The 22,205-nt window shown below is 38.0% G+C and overlaps 1 protein-coding gene across 24 annotated transcripts in view; it reads left to right on the forward strand.

Moving 5' to 3' along the window:
• The window catches only part of CD44 (CD44 molecule (IN blood group)), a 63,243-nt gene that overhangs the window by 11,742 nt on the left and 29,296 nt on the right, over positions 1–22,205 (forward strand). For all 24 annotated transcript variants that reach the window (XM_034065501.1, XM_034065502.1, XM_034065503.1 and 21 more), the window contains exons 2-6: positions 9,178–9,343; positions 12,911–13,047; positions 14,302–14,373; positions 15,044–15,283; positions 16,901–16,996. In XM_034065501.1, the coding sequence (XP_033921392.1) occupies positions 9,178–9,343; positions 12,911–13,047; positions 14,302–14,373; positions 15,044–15,283; positions 16,901–16,996 (711 nt within the window). The remainder of the gene's footprint in view (positions 1–9,177; positions 9,344–12,910; positions 13,048–14,301; positions 14,374–15,043; positions 15,284–16,900; positions 16,997–22,205) is intronic.

Raw genomic sequence — 22,205 nt, forward strand, 5'->3', positions numbered from 1 at the left:
GTTCTCAGGTCTGATGTGTAGCAGGCAAAATTCAATAGATTATTGGATAATATTTTGATCAATATGCAATTAACAGTGATGATCCCTAATTTAAGTGTGAATGTTGTGCTACAGTCTACGTTTCTGTCAGTACCTCTGTGTAAATTCATACAAATAGCTTCTACAAGAAGCTTGGGCTTTCATCTCAGTTTTTGCAAACAATGGAGAGAGGTTGTGAAAGAAACTGGGGATGTGTTCATCCACATTCTGGGGGAAGCTGAGTTTGGAACAAGTACTGATATGTCTCCTGTTTGGGCAGTCTTCTCCTGACATTATTTGTTACTGGGAAGTCTGCAGGGGTCATTTGTCCTTTGACATGTCTTGCATTGTGAGGCCTATTCTAAGCAGCCTTCTTTTTAGTCTGTCTGCCATACGAATGTTATCTTTGTTTTAACTGGCTGGGGTTTAGAGCCTGCAAAAAATATTCTTGAGGTTCCTTTCTCTATCGTTTTCTTGTGAAGTGACCTTTTTAAAGTCAATAGTTGCTCTACTTATTCAGCATCTTTTTTTTCTCTTTTTCACTTCTGATCCTTGCTTGCTTTTCCTTCATGAATTTACTATACAAAATGAGTTTTAAATCAAAATACCTTAAAAAAAGTCTAAAATTAAAAAACCTTATTAGAGATTTTCTTGTATAACTTGGAGGAAAACAAGAAATATTAAAAGCATACATTTTAGTCTAGAAATTGTTTACAAAAAGAGAAAATCGATATCATGTGAAAAACAGAATCAAGTCAGAGCTGGTATTATTATTATTGAGTAGCAAATTAAAATTAAAAATCTGTCATTTAATTGGATTTAATCATAGGTCTGATTTTGTATTAATTTCTTATCTAAATAGCCATAACACTTAAATCAGGCTTCACATGCCTTGTCAAACTTAGGTGGAAGCTGAATGTAAAATCCGTAAGAACACGATAAAATAACAATGTAATAGTTCTTTGCTCTTACAGCATTTTTTATCAGTAAATCTAAAATTGCTTTATTAAGGAGGGTAGTTGCAGACTAAGGATACAGAGAGAGATTACTTGGCTTATCCAGGTTACATCGGTTGGGAAATGGCAGAGGAGGGAATAGGCATAAGGCCCTTGGAGCTTCAGGCTGGGGTCTGCCTCCTGAGCAACACTGTGTCTCACTTGATTATATCCCAAGTGACTAAATGATTTGATTTCAGTGAATGAAAATCAGCTTCCAACTATTATTCACTAGCTTTGTTTCATGCGTGTTTCTTCACCTGGATTTCATGGAACTGATCCCAACTGATTTGCTTCACAGTCCCTGTTACTCAGCCTTTGGGGTTAGACAACTCATTGTACAGTCTGAAGTTTTCCTGGTATCGACAATGATGATTATGTTTTCATCATCTTGAGGAGTACATATCTGATAACTGTCTAATTCCACATCTATGATTTCACTGCCTGCAGTTTTTCCACTGAGATGCTGCACATCTGTACCATGTTCTAGTGCAGCCTGAAAACTTTCAGACCACTTATGGGTGAAACTTACAAAAAGAATAATATTAATGTCAGCAGCAAGGAAGTTTATCATATGTGATGACACTGTATGGGCTCACTCAGGATGTTTATCAGAGCAACAGTTGCCAAGCACATAAACTAGGTTTGGAAGATGCATTAGCAGATTTTTTTTTCCTTGCTGCAGCAGCTGCTGAGGAATGAAATATATTTCTTGTACTTACTTGCATTTCAAGTGACTCTGTGAATGCTTGATTCATTAATGGTGCCACCCTCTCTCTTCCCCCCTTCTTTTTAAAATTAGCAGCCAGTAAAGCTACCAGATTAAGAGACTAAACATTTTTGCCCATTGTTAAACAAACACAGAGACAATGGCTTCCATGACCAGTAGCTGGATTTGTTAAGAAGAAAAATTTAGAAGGGAGTCAACAGCTTGAGCTTTGTCCTGCATCCCATTTCCAATGTGCACTTACTGAAATAACACAGAAATGTGAGGAACACTTGTTAACATTTGGTGGAGAAAAGACATCCTACTGCAGTGTATCCTTCTCTGGCTGCCATGTATCCCCATCCTAATCCTGTGTATCCTGTTTCCTTTTCATTTCAGAGACTCATTTGAGCCCAGTTGAATCATAGGGTTAGCATGGCTATGTCACGACTTTTTTTTTGTAGTTAAGAGCATAGAGGAGGGTGAGGAAGCTACCATCTTGCCTTTTCAGCCCAAATTACTAGGTACACAGATATAACTGGGTAGTAGGAACAGCTTTGGCACAACCTCAAAGAAAGGTCTGATTTTATACCTTCGGATGTTTGGAAAGACATCTTCACTTTCTTGTCACCACACCCAGCTCCTGAGAATAGGTTGACTCTGTTTATAGCAGGCACTCCTTGCAGCAAGCAGGTAAATTCCTTTTAAATTGTTTTCCTATATTTTAAAAAGCTAGGTGTGCAGAGATTTCCCTTGTTGCCCCTCCTCCTCCTCCCCTCCTGCCACCCTGAATATCAGTAATCTAATATGGATATAACTATTGGGCTTTTTCTCTCCCAGGAAAATTTTCAAGACTTAGAACATCTTCCTACACCAAACTGAAACGAAAATATGAAAACAAAAAAAAAATCTACAGGGAAATTCTGGACTGGGTTCTTAAACAACCTAATTGTATTGCAACCATGTAAACAGACTTAACTTTCTGAAACTGATTTATTTTACTTTGTGCAAACTAAGTTTCAAAATGAAAGACAAATTGACAAACAAACCCCTTATTTTACTTAAATATCCACAGGGGATACTTTGAAAGCCAAAAATATACACATTATTCCCAGTAAATCTGGAAATTTATTTCCTAACAATAATTTCAGGTTTCACAATTTGGCAATAGCCCAAGCTTGATTCTTGGTGCTTTTTTTTTGTGATGGTAAAGGACTGCAGCCTCATGCTTGCTTAACTCATGTGGATCCTGCAAAATTTGACTTCTAAATTTTGATCAGTGTGCAGTCATCCCTGTTTAAAGTCTTTTCCCAGCACAATTTTCCTTTCCCCATCAAGCCCTGAGGGATTCAGGTATACGTGTGTTTTAATGATGTCGACACGTGTCTATTAGTGACTGTGGCCGGGATTAATGAATCATTTTACATAACCTAGAAAACAGCTACCCAGTGGTTTTTCATCACGGCTGACCTGGGCTTTAGTCCAACACCTGACATAAAAGTGGAAGCCTTTGTATCCTATTACAGTTGTCTAAGCTGTAAATTGCTTTAGTGAATGGTTCTACTAATAGCCTCTAAAGAAACGGTGTTCAGTAAATAGTAATGCCATCTAGTCCCCTGTGTGTTGCAGGTTATCAGCTAATTCCTGAATTATATTTTCGTACATTCGAGTTCTTCCACATGCCAAAATGGTGGAAATTCGGCTATCTTAGTACCTCTGTTGACAAAAAAATATCTTGGATCCTGAAACATTTCATGAATCCATGCCATATGAAATTTTGTATTCAGAAGGCATTTCCTCTAGTCAGCAGTAAGATATGCACTCTTATTTAGCCATGAATTTGTTTTCCTGAGAAACATTTAAAAAAGCACACATCAACTGGAGATAGGCTTGAACTGAGAGTTGCGATCTGACCTGTCCAGACTTCTTCAGACCTTAGGGCTCATATGGCCCAAGTTCTAGATTTGCCTGGAAAGGAACCATAGTTACTAGGAGTCTCTTTAAACAGGTGATAATCTGTTTCAATATACAGCTTTTTTTCTACTCCATTACTAGCATGCTGTAAAGCAGATGCTAATATTAACAATGTAGATATGAGTGCTCAGATAATGGTTACTCCTGTTTAGAAGTGTCAGTACAAGATTATTTTATCTGCGATTACAAAGGAACATTTACCTATGTCTGTCAGCCTAGAGCTTGAGATCTGTTTAATAAATTTAGAACAGAGTTCTTCCAATAAATGTAATAACTATATTCTATTAAAACAAACAGAGAACAAAAACTGTCTGCACTGTCAAACCGCTAGTTCTGTCCCTGTTTCAGCCCCAGTTTATCACATCCTGGTAGCCTATCAATCATCTTGAACCACAAACCGAAAAGGAAAATCCCCATGTTAACAGCACACCAACATTTCCTGTTGCCATGCTGTGGTTTTACCAAGAAGTCTGTTAGCAGCCTTGTGTCTAAGTATTCTTCTACAGTTTTCTTGTTTAAGGAGGCAGGATTTTGTAAATCTTTCACTTCCTTTGATGTGTCTCTGCACTTTTTAAACTAACAGGGTTTTTTAAATATACGACAACATCCACCTTGAGAATAAAACCATCAGGTATTATCTTGAAAACAATGAAAAGCAGGGAGCAGTGCATGAAACATCCATATAGTGGATCGAATATCTTTATGGAAAATTGACTCCGATGGGAAGAGTTAGCATGAGTCAGTGTTACTCATTGTGTGTAAGGGTTGCAGAATCAGGGTGGAAATAGAGATTGCACCTGGCTTCTTACTGTGACAGTTTCTAACAAGCCTCTAGTATTAATAATCTGGGTGTAACTCACACTTTCATGAAAAGGCAATGCTCTATAGTCTGTTTCAGCTGATTCTATCACATCAGTGTTCTCTAGTTTGCCAATTGCTGTGGCACAAGAGTTTGTGATTTTGGCTGAAAAGTATTAATAGAGCCTGGTTTAGATCCATGAATTGCAACAGCAGGGAAAGGCTTACATGCAGTTGATTGAGACAGAGCACCAGAAAACCCAGGACAAAGAGGGAGAAATGTCCAGTGTAAATGTTAATGTTCTCCGTGCTTGTAAAACTCAACACAGGCTTAGGGGCATTCCGTGGCTTTGGGCTGAGTCACCCAAATCTCATGGTCTGGATGAGAATAATGATGACAGTGCAGGCATGTCTGGTGCTTCTTTCCTTCTTTGAGAGCTATTATTAAACAACTTTCAGCTCCAGTGAAAGACATGGATGTCAGGGAAAGATCACAGCTTGTCAGCCCCCTAAAGCCTGACTAAAGCTGTAAAAGGGTGGAGAAGGGAAGGTTTGAGTGCTGTTTGTGAGTTCACTCTGAATCAGCTGCTCTGAAACTTCAGGGGGGTTGAAGGGATCTGTAACAGTTGGGCATATAGTGTGAGTTTTGCATTGCCTTGTCTCTTGAAACAAACTAAAAAATTTATCTTTTGCATAACTGTGTAAAACCCACCTAAATAACATCAACATTAAATTAACGGGTTTGACCTTCCTACACAAAGGGAAAAGGTGGAATATGGATTTGGATTTGGCAATCTTGCTTATTCCTTCACTCAAAATTAGTCTAGAAACCTCAGCACAGGGGAAAAAAATAATTTAAGGGGTTAATTTAGAATTAATCTTTTATTTTTATAAGCTTTATATTGATATGACTGGAAATATTTTCATTCAGTTAAAGGTCTTCATTGTCTGGATATTATGAGACCATAAAGTAAAAACTCCTGGTTCCCTGGCAGATCTGTGCGGCATCTGTATTTCACCATTTTTAAAACGTGTTAATTAATTGTCTTCACAGAGGCAATCCTGGGTTTTTGCAATTTGCTTAGACTGTGAAATGTCATGTGAGTTTTAGGTATTGCTGTAGTTCTTTTTCCACACCCACTGCTTCACAATCAGCATGTCTATACTGCAGCAATGTTAGAAGCATTTTTAGTGGCAGAAGATATAATCAAAGTAAAAACAAAGCATGCTGTCTCAGTTTCAATTTAAAGCAAAGGACCAACTAGTTGGATGGCCTCAAACCCAGTCTTAAGAATTGAATTGCCACATTTTTGCCCAGGGTTTCCTGGACACACATGTGCATGAGCAAATCTTCCTGTGTATACACACAGTGCAGTTGGTCAGCATATGTGCAATAAGCCTGATCCTTCCCAATTCACCCCTGTCCTGGTGTACAGTATGTATGCTGTACAGCCAGGTTGAGCATTTCCATAGAAAATATACATGTGTGTAACTGTAGCCCACAAGTAGTTCCATGAAGTCTATATGTATAAATAAGCCTATTTATTTTCAACAATTGGAGTGTAAAGAATTAGGTGCCTAACAAGTGGGATTTGGGCTATGACTGGATCTCTGGATGGTCATGTAGAAATGTTGTATCTTTTAAAACTGTGAGTAGGCTGAGGTTTGATGACAGCTGCGTCAAATTCACTCTAAAAAGTTAACTTTGCTTAATACTTCAGTCTATCTGGAATGAGCTGTGACATTCGGCTGTAACCCAAAACAAGTGGATGTTGCATTTTCTTTAGAAATCAGCCTAAATTTATTGGAAGAGATGTTGATGTGCCAAACAAATCTAGTCCCAGAAGTCACTGAGCTTGTTACTTTCCAATTATCAAATAGATCTTTGTGCTCTGATCCCAAATTTAATATTAAGTCTTGGGCTTCACGGGTATGTTTAATTATTAAAAAATTTAGGTCTGCCTAGAATCAAGAAGGGAAAACAAAAGAGAAGCCTTTTTCCTGTCTAGGTCATTTATGTTTAATACAGCTACTGACTGGACACCTTCCAAATAATGTCAGGCTTTGAATATGGAACATTTGGAGCCAAAGTAGAAGTCACTCACATGGCAACAGTCAGAGCAGCGCTATCCCACAGCACTAGGTGTGGGCCATATCCTTCTATGCAGAGTAGCTATTTGTTGTGCTGTCTCAAGTAAACATCTATTGGGATCTGCAACCTGAATGTCTGTTGACTGTACTTGTGACACTGTATACATGTGGTGATGTTTTTTGGTTATGCGATGCTGTTCAGTGAGGAGTATGGCTGCAGAAGGTCCTTCAGCTGTACATCTGTGCCTGACACTTATGGAAACAGTGTGACTATTACAGAATCGTGTGTGGGAACTTGCTGAGACTGTCATTCTGTGTTAATCCACCAGTTGCTCCTCAGACTGTGAAACTCAGACCTGTTGCAAGACATTAAGTCTTTCAGGAAAGAAAAATGTATTTGTTAGCGTCCTCTTGCATATGAGGATGCTAACAAATGAGGTTCCTCATTCTTGCCTTCAAAGCCTCTCATGACATTTCTGAGAAATTTTTATAGAATTATTTTTTCCCGGAAGAGAAGACCTGTTTCAAAACAAAGGCATTTTGAGAAAACATGTTAGTCTTGCATAAATTTTATAAAGCTAAAATTTATGTCCTCTTGACATTTTTTCATACCACGATAATAAAAATACTAAGAACCATAACCAAGATGGTTAATCAGCTATGAGATGTACATCAATTTTGTCTACATTAGATGTTTTTGTCTGCCTAAATAATTGGGGGCAGGTGGGAGAAGAGGTATTTTTTCAGATTCTTTTTGTGGAAAGGCAATCCAAATAACCATAATGATGAATTCTGTTGCCCATGATAGAAGTATTTAAGATTGGATGCACAGCTTTTGAGCTCCTTTGGACAAACAGTCATCAATACTATCAGACTTCTTGCTATGCTGCAAATAATGGTTGTCTTCTCACACACCATACTGTCTGGATCCAGTCTGGTATTTTATGTCCTTGATTGTTTCCTGTTACCTGTAGAAAGACATGTTCCTTGCAGTTTACACTGAGCAGATACACTGTAGACAGTATAACCTCAGTTTACCAAAGAACAAAGACAACTGAAGGAAGAGTGTACACCTTGATTGCTGTTATGTGCGTTTGTATCTATACTGTAGAATAAAGTAGACCATCAAGCAAAAATGACATTAGGAGAGTTGCTTGTTATTTATATAGAATGTGTCAATGCAGATGTGCATGAATTGCATTTCAAGTCATTCAGGAAAACAATTATTATATGGTATCTTTTACTTCAAATAGATGATACAGACACTCCTTTTTAATATTTGGAGAAGACTGGTCTATTTTTTCCCTTTTTTGCACATGGAACTTCCATGAAAATTAAGATAAAAATGAGTCATGTTCCTCTTCACTGGGTATAACAGGCTACTGCAATTAAGTGTGCTTTGCACTTGTAATTCTAGTCTGGATCTGCAACCACCTTTTTCTCTTGAGGGAAAGGTGGGGCAGGAGCAAAATTAATTCACATTACTTTGAAGAGTCCCGATCTTTCCCTGTTTTCTCCACACATGATTGTTATTTTTAGTATTATTCACTCTTTCTTAGCTGTTCCTGTTAAAAAAATGATAAACAAATATTTATGTTTTTTCTCTCATTTCACTTAGTCATAGGCTTTCCTTGCATTATATTGTTTTCCCACTGCTTCATTCTGCAGGCAGTGTCTTTCCAACATAAAGATTAATGGAGTGTGATCTTTTCAGAGCTTCTAGCCCTTATGCCTTTCATTCAGTGTCTGTAGTGAATCATGAGGTAGTCCCCTCCTGTTGGCATTGCAGGTACTGCTTGTTAAGGGTTCCCAGGCTGAAGGCCAGAAAACAAATTGCACAATGTAACTATAGAACCTAAAATTTTTCTTTATTCAATGATTTTATCCTCATCCTGCTTACCTTTGAAAGTTACTTCCATGTGCAAATCTTTAGAGTATTACTAAATTAAAATCCATCTAAGACATCCATCTGCTTCAGAATATCTTTGCAGCTTACTTAGTTTTTGTTTCAGGTAGGTCATACAACATCAAACTAATGCAAGATGTCTGCTTTTGTCTAGCTAGTAATGTTACATTAATTGGTTCTGAAACTGGGGATTGACATATATTTATTTAAAAGGATTCATTGTGAAGGGATCATAATAAGATAATTAAAGAATCTTATGAACATAAAGGCTCTGATTAAACACCATTTAATCTTTAAAAAATTCTGTAATGAATAAAATATTTTGTTTTCAGATGCATTTGAATATTCAGTTAGTTTTGCAGTAATGTGGCTGCCAAGACGTTCACGTGCCATTACATCTTCTGCGTGTTATTGTTTCTGATATGTTAAAAGTGCTAGATACCTAGCAAAAACATGTTGTGTTGCTATTTTTGGAAAGGCTGAAGATTTGTCTTGTGTCTCAGCCCAAAGAAGGGAAGCATGAGGAAGGCTGAAAGTGCTAGTGCTCTTTCTGAACAAATCAGTAGCAGCTGCTTGTTGCTGGTCTGCATTGAAAGCACTATACTTGAAAATAAATAATTTCCAGGTCTTTAGTGAAGTATTAAGTCCAACAATTTGTAATTACTTTTTTCCTTTTCTTTTGATAACAGAATTCAACGTTAGTTGCAGATATGGAGGAGTTTTTCATGTTGAGAAAAATGGTCGTTACAGTCTCACACGATCTGAAGCAGTTGAACTCTGCAGAGCTCTCAACAGTACCTTATCAACACTAGAGCAGTTGAAGAAAGCTCATGAACTTGGATTTGAAACTTGCAGGTAAAAAGATTCTTGAAAAAATAATATGTCATCTCAAGTCCGTCAGTCCATGCTGTTGTGTAATAGTTACAGTCGTCTTTATATAGATGTTAGTTAATGGCTGTATCAGTCCTCAAGTAGCTTATATTCTGTGATGAGCAAAACATCTTTGTGCATGTGTATGTTTGCTCTGGGTCCAGTAATAAATATGTCCTTGACTGTGTATACATTTTACCAGTTGTCTTTAAAAACTCATTTAATTTTTTCCTGTAAGAGGTTAATATAACAAAAGATTTACAATATAAAACTAGTTAGGAAATGTTCAGATCATGCCGTATTGCTGAATAATTGATAAGATAAGCTTATAGAAAGTATTTATGTTTTTAATGATCCAAAGTAAGGTCAAAGACTGAAGGTGGCATATACAGTATTGGCAAATCTGTCTGTCAAGGAACAGTAAAAGGCAGCAAGTGGCAACATGAGGGGTAAGCTGTGGACATCACAGTGCAAAAATGGTCACAGTATTAGTGCATTCTTATAATCCATGAATGGAGACGTTTCAGAAGACAGCAATAAAAAACCCCAAACCATATTATGATGTGACCTGTCCTCTGTAATTAATGACGGATAGCCAAAAAAATATGCATAATACAGACTGTTCAGTTTAGCAAAAAAATAACTCCAAGAGACTGGAAGCTACAGAAAATGTTGTGTTCCAAAAATTGAATATTAATACAACAAAATATGTAAGGATAATAATTATTGGCTGAAACCATTTAAAAGGGCTGTAGCAGAATTCTTTGTCACACCAGATTTCATAAAAATGAAATATTTTCCTCAAGGATGCCCTCTATTCAAGCATTAATCAGGTCAAGACAGTCCTATAGTCTGTAAATATGTCAGAATAAATAATTATGTGGTCTTGCTTTACAAAATACATAGCACATTTATTATGCAAGTCATCTTAAACATTCATATGCAGCAATGAGATTGATCTCAGCTGCAAATTTGAAGCTTTGTTTGTTATTTGTGTATTGTTTCATTGCTTGGGGACTTTTTTTTTTTAATCAATAATGAAGATTCATGTTGGCAAGCTGAAAGAAATTTCAGTAGATTTTCAACTTTATTACAGTCTAAAATAAACAGCAAATATAGAGAAATTGAATTTATCTTCTAACTGGAGTGGAAAAGTTCAGTGGATATTTCTCCAAGACCCCAAGGCTTCCATTCTAGTACCGTAAGAAATAGGAGGCTAGCATTAATGCAACTTGTAACAATTTCCCATGAATCAATTAATTCCAGTTCTTTTGCATGATTGTTTTCTCCCACTGGCTTACAAGCCCTTGAGAATAGAATAAAGCTACTTTTGGATCAATAGTATCTATACAAAGTAATTTTAATCATGGAAAAATGAATGTGCAATGCCTTGAAATAGTTTTAATACATTTAAATGTCACACACGTAGCACATTGATTTTCACAAGCTTTATGCCCTGCACAGTAGTGAAAGAGGTAGACAAAAGTGCCAAGGAAGAACGGACAGAAAATTATTTGAAGAGTCTTCCATGAGAAGTGTTAATGATATTTAAAATAGTACTACGTACAAACTAGAGATGATTCTTTACTCTGAGGGAAAATTGCTGCCTAACACAGCAAGCATGTTCTTTCTCTAACATATGAACATACTGAATTGTTCAGCACTACAAAACACGTATAGAATCATATAATGGTTTGGGTTAGAAGGGACCTTAAAGCTCAGCCACATCTTCTCTGGGCAACCTGTGCCAGTGCCTCACCACCCTCACAGGGAAGAACTTCTGCCTAAGATCTCATCTCAATCTCCCATCTGCCAGTTTAAAACCATTCCCCTTGTCCTGTCACTACAGTCCCTTGTCAAAAGCCACTCTCCACATTTCCTGATGGTCCCTTTAGGCACTGGAAGCTGCTCTAAGGTCTCCCCTTAAGGAGCCTTTTCTTCTCCAGGCTGAACTGGCCCAGCTGTCTCAGCCTGTCTCCAAAACAGAGCTGCTCCAACCCTCTTAGCACCTCCATGGCCTCCACTGGACTCATTTCAGCATCTCCACATCCCTCTTGTGTTGCTGCCCTGGAGCTGGATACAGGACTGCAAGGAGTGGGTGTTTCACCAGAGCAGAGTGGAGGGAGAAAATCCCCTCCCTTGATCTGCTGGTCATGCTCCTTTTGATGAAGAGACTAAGGATCAAATCCTAACTAGCCTAGGGATAGGGATTTCTAATGCTAGCAGTTATAAGTATTCTGCAATGTGGAAAGTCTTTTCTGAAGTTAAAATATAAAGTAAGGCATTTGAAAGAAGGAGTACAGGGAACTGGTATTTTTTTCAGTGAGGAACTGTAGTTTTTATTAATATTGCAATTCTCCCTAGTTCACAGTTTAGCAGAGGACAGATTTGGACATGTAAGTCATGGAGATAGGATTTCTTCCTCCTTTCCTTCTGGCCAGCCCTCCCACTCTCTTACTTTAGTTTGTTGATCCTGTGCTAGAAGTCCTTGTCAGTAAGGCTAGGCTCATAGGAAGCTTGAGTAGGTGAGAAAAAATATACTGCATGTAATCATCAAAATACATGTGGAATGGTGAGTGAATAAGATGACTCAACTGACTATAGCACAAGTAGGCAATTAATGGATTATGAAGTGCCAACATCATAGTCTTACTTGGAAGTGTAAAGCAGTTTACATTTCCACCCACAAGAGTTTCTGAGTTGCATGTGTTAGACATGTCACTGGAATGGGACTCACAGATAGAAAACCTGCAAACCTATGAAATTTGGTCATCCCTGATAAATTATACCACTCAAGAAGTCAAACAAAATCCAAAGCAAACCCCTGTTCTTGTTACCATTCTACCACACCTCCCAGCTAAATACATTGGAAATAATCAGGTATTACAGGATTACGAAATAGTAACAACACATTGTGCATTATGTAGCTGTGTTAACTGCAGTCTTCACTGAAATGTATCAGTTCTGTACACAATAGCTGCATTGTTTGACTGAAAGAAACAGTGGCTGAATGAGTGTTGTATCTGAATATTTTACTGAGCTCTCTGCTTTTGCAGAAAGTTATGTCTTACAAACAATCTCTAAATTTGCTCAGGTAGAACAAATCAAGCCCCCAACATTTCTGTGTGACATGTCGCTGAGCAGTACATTATGCTCAAAACAATGAAAATGTTACTCCCTGAAGAAAAGACAAAGCCAGTCTTTAGTGTCAGATAACAGTCTCAAGCTGTATAAAAAGTACACTTGCTTTCCAGTCCCTCATTTTCAGTGCCTTGCTCTGGAACTGATCATCCTAGCTAATAAAATGCTCACTCAACTTTAATGGGTTTAGCTCTAGAAACTGCATGCAAAATGGTGTTGAGTGGCTGGAAACTAGTGTAAGTACATGTGAGAAAGAAACACCCTTAAAAAGTACACATAAATGTATGCACTCCTAAAAAAAAAGTAATAATGTAAGATAAAATAACAGCTTCTTCATGTTTGAGATATGTAGAGCACTTATGCCATCTACTATAATATGCAATATGGTGCATTTTCCTCTGTTCTTCACAGGTATGGTTTTGTAGTGGGGTATGTTGTTATCCCACGAATCAATCCCTATCCTCTTTGTGCAGCAAATCATACTGGCGTTTACAAACTTTCAGCAAACACAAGTGATCGGTATGATGCATACTGTTACAATGAGACAGGTATGTATATGTTTTTCATGATGTATTAACAAAAACATATCTCCTACTCAAGCTCCTGGAATGAGAGCTTCTGGATTAAATATCATCTGGTTTTCAGCTGAGGAGAAATACATTTTGTCTGTTTTTAGAAGAGTGTATCTATAATGTCAAGCAGTGCATTTGACCAATTTTGTCATTAGAGTGTTTTGAACTAAACTATTTTCTTCACCTAGGACTTAAATTAGTAGCTTCAGAACAGTTCAGCATAATGGCGTAGTGCAGTGAACCTCTGCAACAGTGAGTCTTAAAGACAAAATTGTTGTAGGCAATGGTGCTCAGCTCTTATGTTCATTTACACCTGAGCTTCTATAGTGACCAAGTTATTTGTGGTAAGTGGTGCTAGGAGTGGCTGCCACCTGCAGTAGGTTCATTCAGTATTTGCTTTCAGGCAAATATACATTCAGACATTAGGCAGATAGTGATATGTGTCAGAAACAGATCACTTTCATCTAAGGTTTTGAACTTTTTAATAATTGAGAATATTTCACTATATTATTAGGAAAATATAGCTAACCTTGTGACAGCTCCTGAACACTTCAAATATGTGCTCATATTTGAAGATAAAATATGGACTAATTTCAAAAGTTTTGAATTTTAGTAATTATTTTATTCACAGTGGAAATAACTTACAGAAAGCTGTAGGCAAATTTCGTTCATGATTTGGATGGCAGTGACATTTTTTATTTTGATCTTGGTGGTCATATAATTAAAAATAAATTTTGCATTGGCATAACATCAGGTGAGCTGCATCCTCTGTCACCCCTGGATGATGCTTTCACTACAGCGATGTCCATGCCCACCAAAGCTTTGTAACTTCTCCAAGTCTTAGAGATCTTTGTAGAGGGCTTTTAGCCCTCTGGCTAAAATGGATTGGATTAGATTGGAGCTGCCACTGATGCCAAGACAGTGGAGCTCTCTGTGTAGAAACTGGGTAATAAGGCTCTTTTATGTTGATGGCAATAATTTTCTGGAATGGTTATGGAAATGGGAAACCTTGTTGTTAGCTGACAAAACTACCTTAAAGTGCTCCACCTGGGAAGGGACAAAAAGGGAATGTAGGTAGATCAGTGAATAACATTTGATTTGGAAATTTGTTTTCAATTTTCCACATCTGAAGGTGGTGTTTTGTAATTCTGTACAATTAATATGGGTATACACATGACTTTTTTCCTCAGTTTTCTCAAATTAATATTTTCTATTTTCCTTCCTTTACAGAAACAAGGGAGAAAACATGTGAACCAATTGAAGGACTAGATACTTCTGTTCTTGATACTCAGGGTGAAATAGGTACTGTATCAATTAGAAAGACCTACCATATGTTTCATTTTTAGGATCCGTTTATCTTTTTCTACATAAACAACTGAAACTCTTAAAAATCAAGCCAAACAAGAAAAATAAGTCGAGAGATGTTCAAAGCAATTAGTCATTTTTCTTCCCGTAAATTCTCTGAAGCTTGGTTTATCCTTAGGTGCTACCAAACATTTTTTACATAGGTATTTGACATTCACACCTCAGAGCTACTAGCATTTCTTTGACATATAAGACTTTGCTTAGGAAGCAACCTTTCTACATCTCATGTGAGCTGCTGCTTGGAAAAGCATCTGGAAGTGGAAGAAAACTCTCATAGCAAATTATTCCTCCTTATTCTAAAACTCTGTTTGACATTGAGGAGGACAAGATTTTATGTTTAAAATCAACCCTCTGATCAATATGTTTGAGGTAGAATAGGCCCTATATGTTGGACAAATATATATTAGCATATATACAGTAGACATACTTTGACAATGTATGATCTAGACAGATTAGATAGGATGGCAAAAATGGATGAACTGCTATTAATCCACAAATTTTTCTCTTTGTTTTGTTTTGTTATAGGACTTAAACTCTTTAGCATTACTGAAATACAGCTTTGTAACTCCTTGATATTATTAGCTGCTTCATTTCTTCTTTCCAACAGTCATTGACAATGCAGATGGCTCGCGTTATAATGCAGATGGTACGCGTCTTGGTGGAGAGTCCTCAACCTCAGGTGCAGATGATGAAAATGTAGGTAGTGGATCAACACATGACACAACTCCCATGGATACCTCCATCAAGAGATCCAGCCCCTCATATTATGGAAGTGCTACTTCAGTCTCACATCTGCCAGATCATTCTTCTGGAGGGGGTGAAAAAGAAAGTCCTAAGAAGGATTCTGGTAAGGATAGTATGTTGCCACTCTTATCTTCTTTAAAATGACTGTGTGAAAGATTACGTTGCTAGTTAAGGGATTTACTGAGGGAATGAGAAGCACTGTCCCTAAGTTGTACCCTGAAGAAGCAAAAAGAGAATGTGTGCCTTTGAAAGAAAACAGAAGCAATCTGATTTTCTAAGGATATTTTTTTATTATTATTACATGGGAATACAAAGCAGCCACACATCAACATATTTCCATAGAAACTTTCCCAGGATGTTGAGAATAGATGGCCCTAAGAATTTGGTCTTGCTCTTATTAAAAATATTTACTTTGAAAAGTCTCAAAAACACTTATTGAAGTGAACACAGAGGTTTGTGAGGCTGAGGTTAGGGGATATAGAGATAAGGATAACATACTTATCTCTTCTCTAAAAGGATGAATGGACTTTTCAACCCTAGGGGATATAGAGATAAGGATAGCATTCTTATCTCTTCTCTAAAAGGATGAATGGACTTTTCAACCCTAACTATTCTATGACAAGAAGGAGTTTGGGGTACAAGTGATTTCTCTTCATACAATGTGGGTCGGGGGGTTAGGACATCTTCTATGTATTACAGAATGCACAGAGAGTTAAAATGTCAAATTAAAATGTTATTAATATCTTCCTTTGGGTGGTAAAACCAAATTCTGTTTTTATGGAGCCCTACCAAATGTAAATGCCATAGGGTGTCCTGCAGAGTAGCAAATTAATGAATTAGAGTGCCTTGCCTGTATCTTGATTTCTTGTGAGAGGGGCATGTATTTTATTTCATTTCATTTCTTCTTTCATGTTGCTTGAAATTATCAGAGGTCTAAAAGATTACCTCTAACTACAGGCCTTTTATTAAATAGCCAGTAATTTACCAGTGAAGGATACCAGTAGTTTGCATAATTGTCTTCAATAAATACTGGAATTTAAAACAAAAAAAAATGATCAGAAGCATTAGGATTGTAAAATTACTTTTCACCGGTGGGTATGCTCTTGACATGTTGTGCTTATTTTTCCATATAGTTAGTGTAGAATTACAGAATGGTTTGGGTTGGAAGGGACCTTAATGTCCATCTAGTTCCAATTGCTGTCATGGGCAGGGATACCTTCCACTAGACCAGGTTGCATCATGAAAGGTAAATCCTAACATCCTCTTCCTAACGAACCATAATAAGAGCCGTTCCCTACAGTATATGCCATTTATTTCAATTGCTCACCATGAAAACTGTTGTCAATTCTGCTTACATGGAGAGTTAAGGTTTTGGGACTAAATCTCAGAATATACCTGAGTAAAGAGTGTAATACAAATAACTTCACTTCTTGCTCTAGGATCCCTGTCCCTGGTATTCAAGTACTGTCAGAGCTTGTATCACATGAACAGATCATTGTCTGAATATTTGTTATCATTCTAATACATATTCATCTTGAAATAATTTGGTTTTTTGATATCCTTACTATGGGGTTGAATTATATGAAAAACCTAGTTTATATCTTTCTTCTCTCTTGGGCCAATAAATGAAGGGATGAAGCTTGCAGTAGAGAATAATTGAAGTAGTTGTGAGTTGCAGCTTAGCTAAAGAAATAGTAATGATTCATCCATCACCATACAGATAATGAAGTTTCTTCTGTATCACCTGACATCTCTTTGATGACAACAGCTGATGATTTCCCTGAAAAAGATGGTGGACACTATCCTGCGAGTACTAGTAAGATTTATGCGTTATAATAACTACATCAAATACAGATTGCCTTAAAACTGCTTTCTTTTTTCTAGCAGGGCATTCTGGTAAGTGGTGAAGTGTACATCATCTCCAGTTTTGGAAAGACATTGAAAGACAGTACTTTCCAGAGTGGTTAAATCAGAAACAAACTTCACTCTTTGTGACAAGAGGAGCAAAAATATTTACTGTATATTTAAGTCAGTGTTTATGCATGAGATTAGAATGATTGTTATGTGTTTCCTACTGTTCTTTTTATCATGCGTTTCCTCTCTGAGGCACAAAATAGCGCAACTGGTTATTACTTGAAGTCAATTTATTTCTGAGGTAGAAAAAGACATTTTTTGTCAATTTGTGATGAAAGTGTCTGTATATTATTTTAATATGCTTATGGTTGCGAATGTGGGTAATCTGTGTCAAAATAATGGCCTTGCTCATCAAAGTAGTGCTTTAACCGGCAGTTTCAATTGCCAAACCACTTGTGCACTGCAAAAAACAGTTGTGTTCTTGTTGGCAATATACATGAGAGAAAAATAGGGCCTGTGGTGGCTCCACAGGCTCTGAGGGCTCAAAAGAACAAGAGCCATTTTCTCTGCTTTGTCCCTAAGTAGCTGTACCCAGTTGGAAAAAGTTTCTTCCTGCTGACTTTTTTTTTTCCCTAACATGGAAGCCTGTGATAGTGAGGAATTTGCTTAACTGTTAGTTGGTTGTTGATAGATGGTCAAATGGTCTATGTGACTTGAAGGGACTGTGCCCTCATTGCTCTATTTAGAAATCCCAGGATGGAGTAAGAATGATTATATGTCTTTCACAGTTAGAAAAAGCTTTACTGAAAGAGAAATCATTCAGTCAAGCATCTTTTCTCAGGGGATGTGAAGATTAGCACCTTATAAATATGTGCCCATGGCAGGGGGTTTGGAACTAGATGATCTTAAGGTTCTTTCCAACCCTAACTATTCTATGATTCTATGTGGATGGAAAAAAAAAAAGTATCAGATTGATTTTCCCCCAGACCTTGAAAGCAAGTAGAGAATTTTCTGGTGCTTGTTTCAGTGAAAGACTTTGCTACAAAGCATTGCCTGTAAAGGATAGACTCATAGAATAGTTAGGGCTGGAAAGGACCTTAAGATCATCTAGATCCAATTCTCCTCCCATGGGCAGGGACACCTCACGCTAAACCATATCACCCAAGGCTCTGTCCAACTGGCCTTGAACACCACTAGGGATGGAGCATTCACAACTTCCCCAGGGCAACCCATTCCAGTACCTCACCACAATCACAGTAAAGAACTTCTTCCTTATACCCAATCTAAACTTTCCCTGTTTAAGTTTTAACCCATTACCCACTATCGTATCACTACAGTCCCTAATGAAGAGTCCCTCCCTAGCATACTTATAGGCCCCCTTCAGATACTGGAAGGCTGCTATGAGGTCTCCATGCAGTCTTCTCTTCTCCAGGCTGAACAGCCCCAACTTTCTCAGCCTGTCTTCATATGGGAGGTGCTCCAGTCCTCTGATCATCCTCGTGGCCTCCTCTGCACTTGTTCCAACAGTTCCATGTCCTTTTTGTGTTGAGGACACCAGAACTTTGATTCTAAGAGGTCATGAAAATAGAATTTTCCAGTCATACTTTCTCTATTCATCTTAAAGTGTGTAATGAGAAAGCAGCTGGCACTCTTCTAGTCACATGCAAATCAATTAAAAGGTCCTTCTCTGCAGGGCTGCTCTGAATCTCTGACCAACCTGTAGCTGTGCCTGGGATTGCTCCAACCCAGGTGTAGGACCTTGCAGTTGGCATTGTTAAACTTCATGAGGTTGGCATCAGCCCACCTCACAAGTGTGTCAAGGTCCCTCTGGATGGCATTCCTTCCCTCCAGCGTATCAACCGAACCACACAGCTTGGTGTAATCGGCAAACTTGCTGAGGGCACACTCAATCCCACTGTCCGTGTCACCAACAAAGATGTTGTACAAGACCGGTCCCAACACCGATCCCTGAGGGACACCACTCATTACTGGTCTCCAGCTGGATATTGAGCCATTGACCACAACTCTTTGCGTGTGGCCATCCAGCCAGTTCTTTATCCACTGAGTGGTCCACCTATCAAACTGATGTCTCTCCAATTTAGAGACAAGGATGTTGTGTGGGACAGTGTCGAACGTTTTGCACAAGTCCAGGTAGGGGATGTCAGCTGCTCTACCCCTGTCCATCAGTTCCATAGCCCATCATAGAAGGCCACCAAATTGGTCAGGCAGGATTTCCCCCTAGTGAAGCCATGCTGGCTGTCACCAAGCACCTTGCTGTTTTTCATGTGCCTTAGCATGCCTTCCAGGAGAATCTGCTCCAAGATTTTGCCAGGCACAGAGGTGAGACTGACTGGTCTGTAATTCCCCAGGTCATCCATTTTCCCCTTCTTGAAAATGGGGGTTATATTTCCCTTTTTCCAGTCATCAGGATCTTCACCTGACTGCCATGATTTTTCAAATATGATGGCCAGTGGCTTTGCAACTTCATTCGCCAGCTCCTTCAGGACCTGCGGATGGATTTCATCAGGTCCCATGGACTTGTGTACGTTCAGGTTCTTAAGACGGTCTCGAACAGATCCTCTCCTACAGCGGGCCTAGGGCCTTCATTCTCACAGTCCCTGCATCTGCCTTCCAAGACTTGGGTGATGTGGTCAGAGCCTTTGCCAGTGAAGACTGAAGCAAAGAAGTCATTGAGAACCTCAGCCTTCTACAAATACTGTGTAGCCAGTTCTCCTGATAGCTTCCAGAGAGGGCCCATGTTGTCCCTAGTCTGTCTTTTATTTGCAATGTAACTATAGAATCCCTTCCTGTTGTCTTTCAGATCCCTAGCCGAGTTTAATTCTAATTGGGCCTTAACTTTCCTAACCTGGTCCCTAGCTTCCCAGACAACATCCCTGTATCCATCCCAGGCCACCTATCCTTGCTTCCACCTTTATAAGCCTCTTTTTTCCTTCAAATTTTCCTCAGCAGCTCCTTATCCATCCAAGGAAGTCTCCTGGCCCTCCTGCTGCACTTCCTTCTAGTCGGGATGTAAGACTCCTGAGCTTGCAGTAGGTGATCCTTGAATATCAACCAACAGTCCTGGGCCCCCCTGCCCTCTTGGGCTATATCCCATTTAACCTTACTAAGCAGGTTCCTGAAGGGGATAAGGGGGAAATCCCACCCAGTAACAGTGGGGACTTTGGTTGACTCTGGTAATGATTTTTTCCTTCATATTTATTTACTTTTGTATTCATGCATGACTCAGGGCTTCTATTTACTGATTTCTGTTCCCATTGCAAAATCCTGTGAGATGTTTATAGACAGGAAAGGTTTGAGGTTTTATTTTGCTACTTGATTAACAAATGCATTGAAAGTCAATAGGTATGTCCCTTCCTGTTGCTATCAATTCTTTCTCATGGGCATAACTATTTTGCAGAGGGAAAATTAGAGGTATTTAAGATTTTAAAAGATCAAAATAACTATAAAGCTATGTAATAAAAGATGTCAATACTGATAGATATGTATCACAGAAGTGATAGCATTGATATGATTGCTTATTGGCTTAGGGTTCATAAATTGATTCTCTGGAAAAAAGGATTATGAAGGTACTGCACCTGGGCTTTTCTATAAGTTATTACTCAGCAACATCACTTTAAAGCCAATCAGATCCATTTCATTTAATTTTACTTCATTAGAAATAAATCAGTAATTTAGCACTCCTATCAGAAGTTAAAAATAAGCTACATATCTCAATGAGAAGTAATCAAATATTCAGTAGCAAAGGAAAAAGTTGCATGGAGAACAAACAAAAAAGAAGGTAAAGCCATGCTATTTACATTGAGCAACAGTGCAGGCTCACTGGAATATCCTGGCCACAATTTAATTTGCCAGATAAAAGTCACAGACAGGAACATACAAAATTAAGAATTAAGTAAAGAAAACTGTTAGGCACATATTTCCAGATAGGTAGCTAAAAAGATATCTATTTAATTCTATACTGTGTGAAGGTGAGAAACAAAACCAGTGGCTCTCCATCCATGCTACACACCATTCGTAATTTTAAATTTGGTGAAAAGTTCTCTAGCTTGCTCAAATCTCTTCTTTGCTATGGGTTTGAAGTGGGCAATTACTATAGCTGCTTTTTCTACAGATGATTCCCTTTCATTATTAGTCTGGTTTTGGATGTTATTGTTGATGTTCTCCACCAAGTTCATGGTCCATATTAGTATACTGCCAGCACTTTGCCACTGACTTTCTCTCCTGGCTGTAACAAGTTTTTCTCTTTGTTATTAAGAAGTTATGATTCCTCTGTAGATGTGCCATAGATCAAATGTCATAAAATTCTGTTGCTGATCGATTAGATACTTTCTTTAGTTATTAGAGGTAGTTACTTAAACATTGATTGTGACTGTGATAAATTGTGTTCATCCATATATGTACATACTTTGATACTCCGAAAGGATTTTCCTTTTACTTTGTCGAGAACATTCCCTGAAAAATGTCTTATGTCCATACTTTAGCTGGTCTGACAGGAAGGCATCTGCATTGGTATTTTTTACATGCAAGGAAGCCATGAATGCATACTGATAACTTAAGAAAATGAGCTCCTAAGGCTTGTTGTGGAAAGCAAGAAGAGGTGAGAATTTTGCTGTGATTACAGCAAGTTAGGTGTCAATTATATACTTATTCAGTTATTTTCTTATTAATATATTTTTTAGGCAGTATAATTTTATTCACAGTTCCATCCCAAAGCTCCAAATTTGAGACCACCTGGGTTCTGATAGTCTGTCACTCAGATCAGATTTTGAATGTCCAGATTTCTCGTTTTCTGACACCAGTGGCAAATAATACAAGTAGTACTAAGTTTAAGAGCAATTAGTGACTATGAGAAAAGATAGTATTTATTCAGGTAAGGACAGCTTTTCAGAAAGACAAAATCTGTTAGGTTTTGCTGACAACACAGCTGTGCCTTAAAGTTCAGGTCTGATTTCAGTTCCATACACCTTGTACACCTTGTACACCTTGCACACTTTGCACATTTTGCAGTTTACAGATAAGTGGAACATAATTGCTGAAGACTGAAGAACATCAGTTTATCCTCTGATAATTAGAGCTTTGGTTCAAAAGTCTTGCATTTTCCAGTGTCTTCATATATTTCATGAAAATTGATCAAAACTAGTGTCCTTCAT

The sequence above is a fragment of the Melopsittacus undulatus genome, chromosome 8 (genome assembly GCF_012275295.1).
Source record: "Melopsittacus undulatus isolate bMelUnd1 chromosome 8, bMelUnd1.mat.Z, whole genome shotgun sequence".
Classification (NCBI taxonomy): Eukaryota; Metazoa; Chordata; class Aves; order Psittaciformes; family Psittaculidae; genus Melopsittacus; species Melopsittacus undulatus.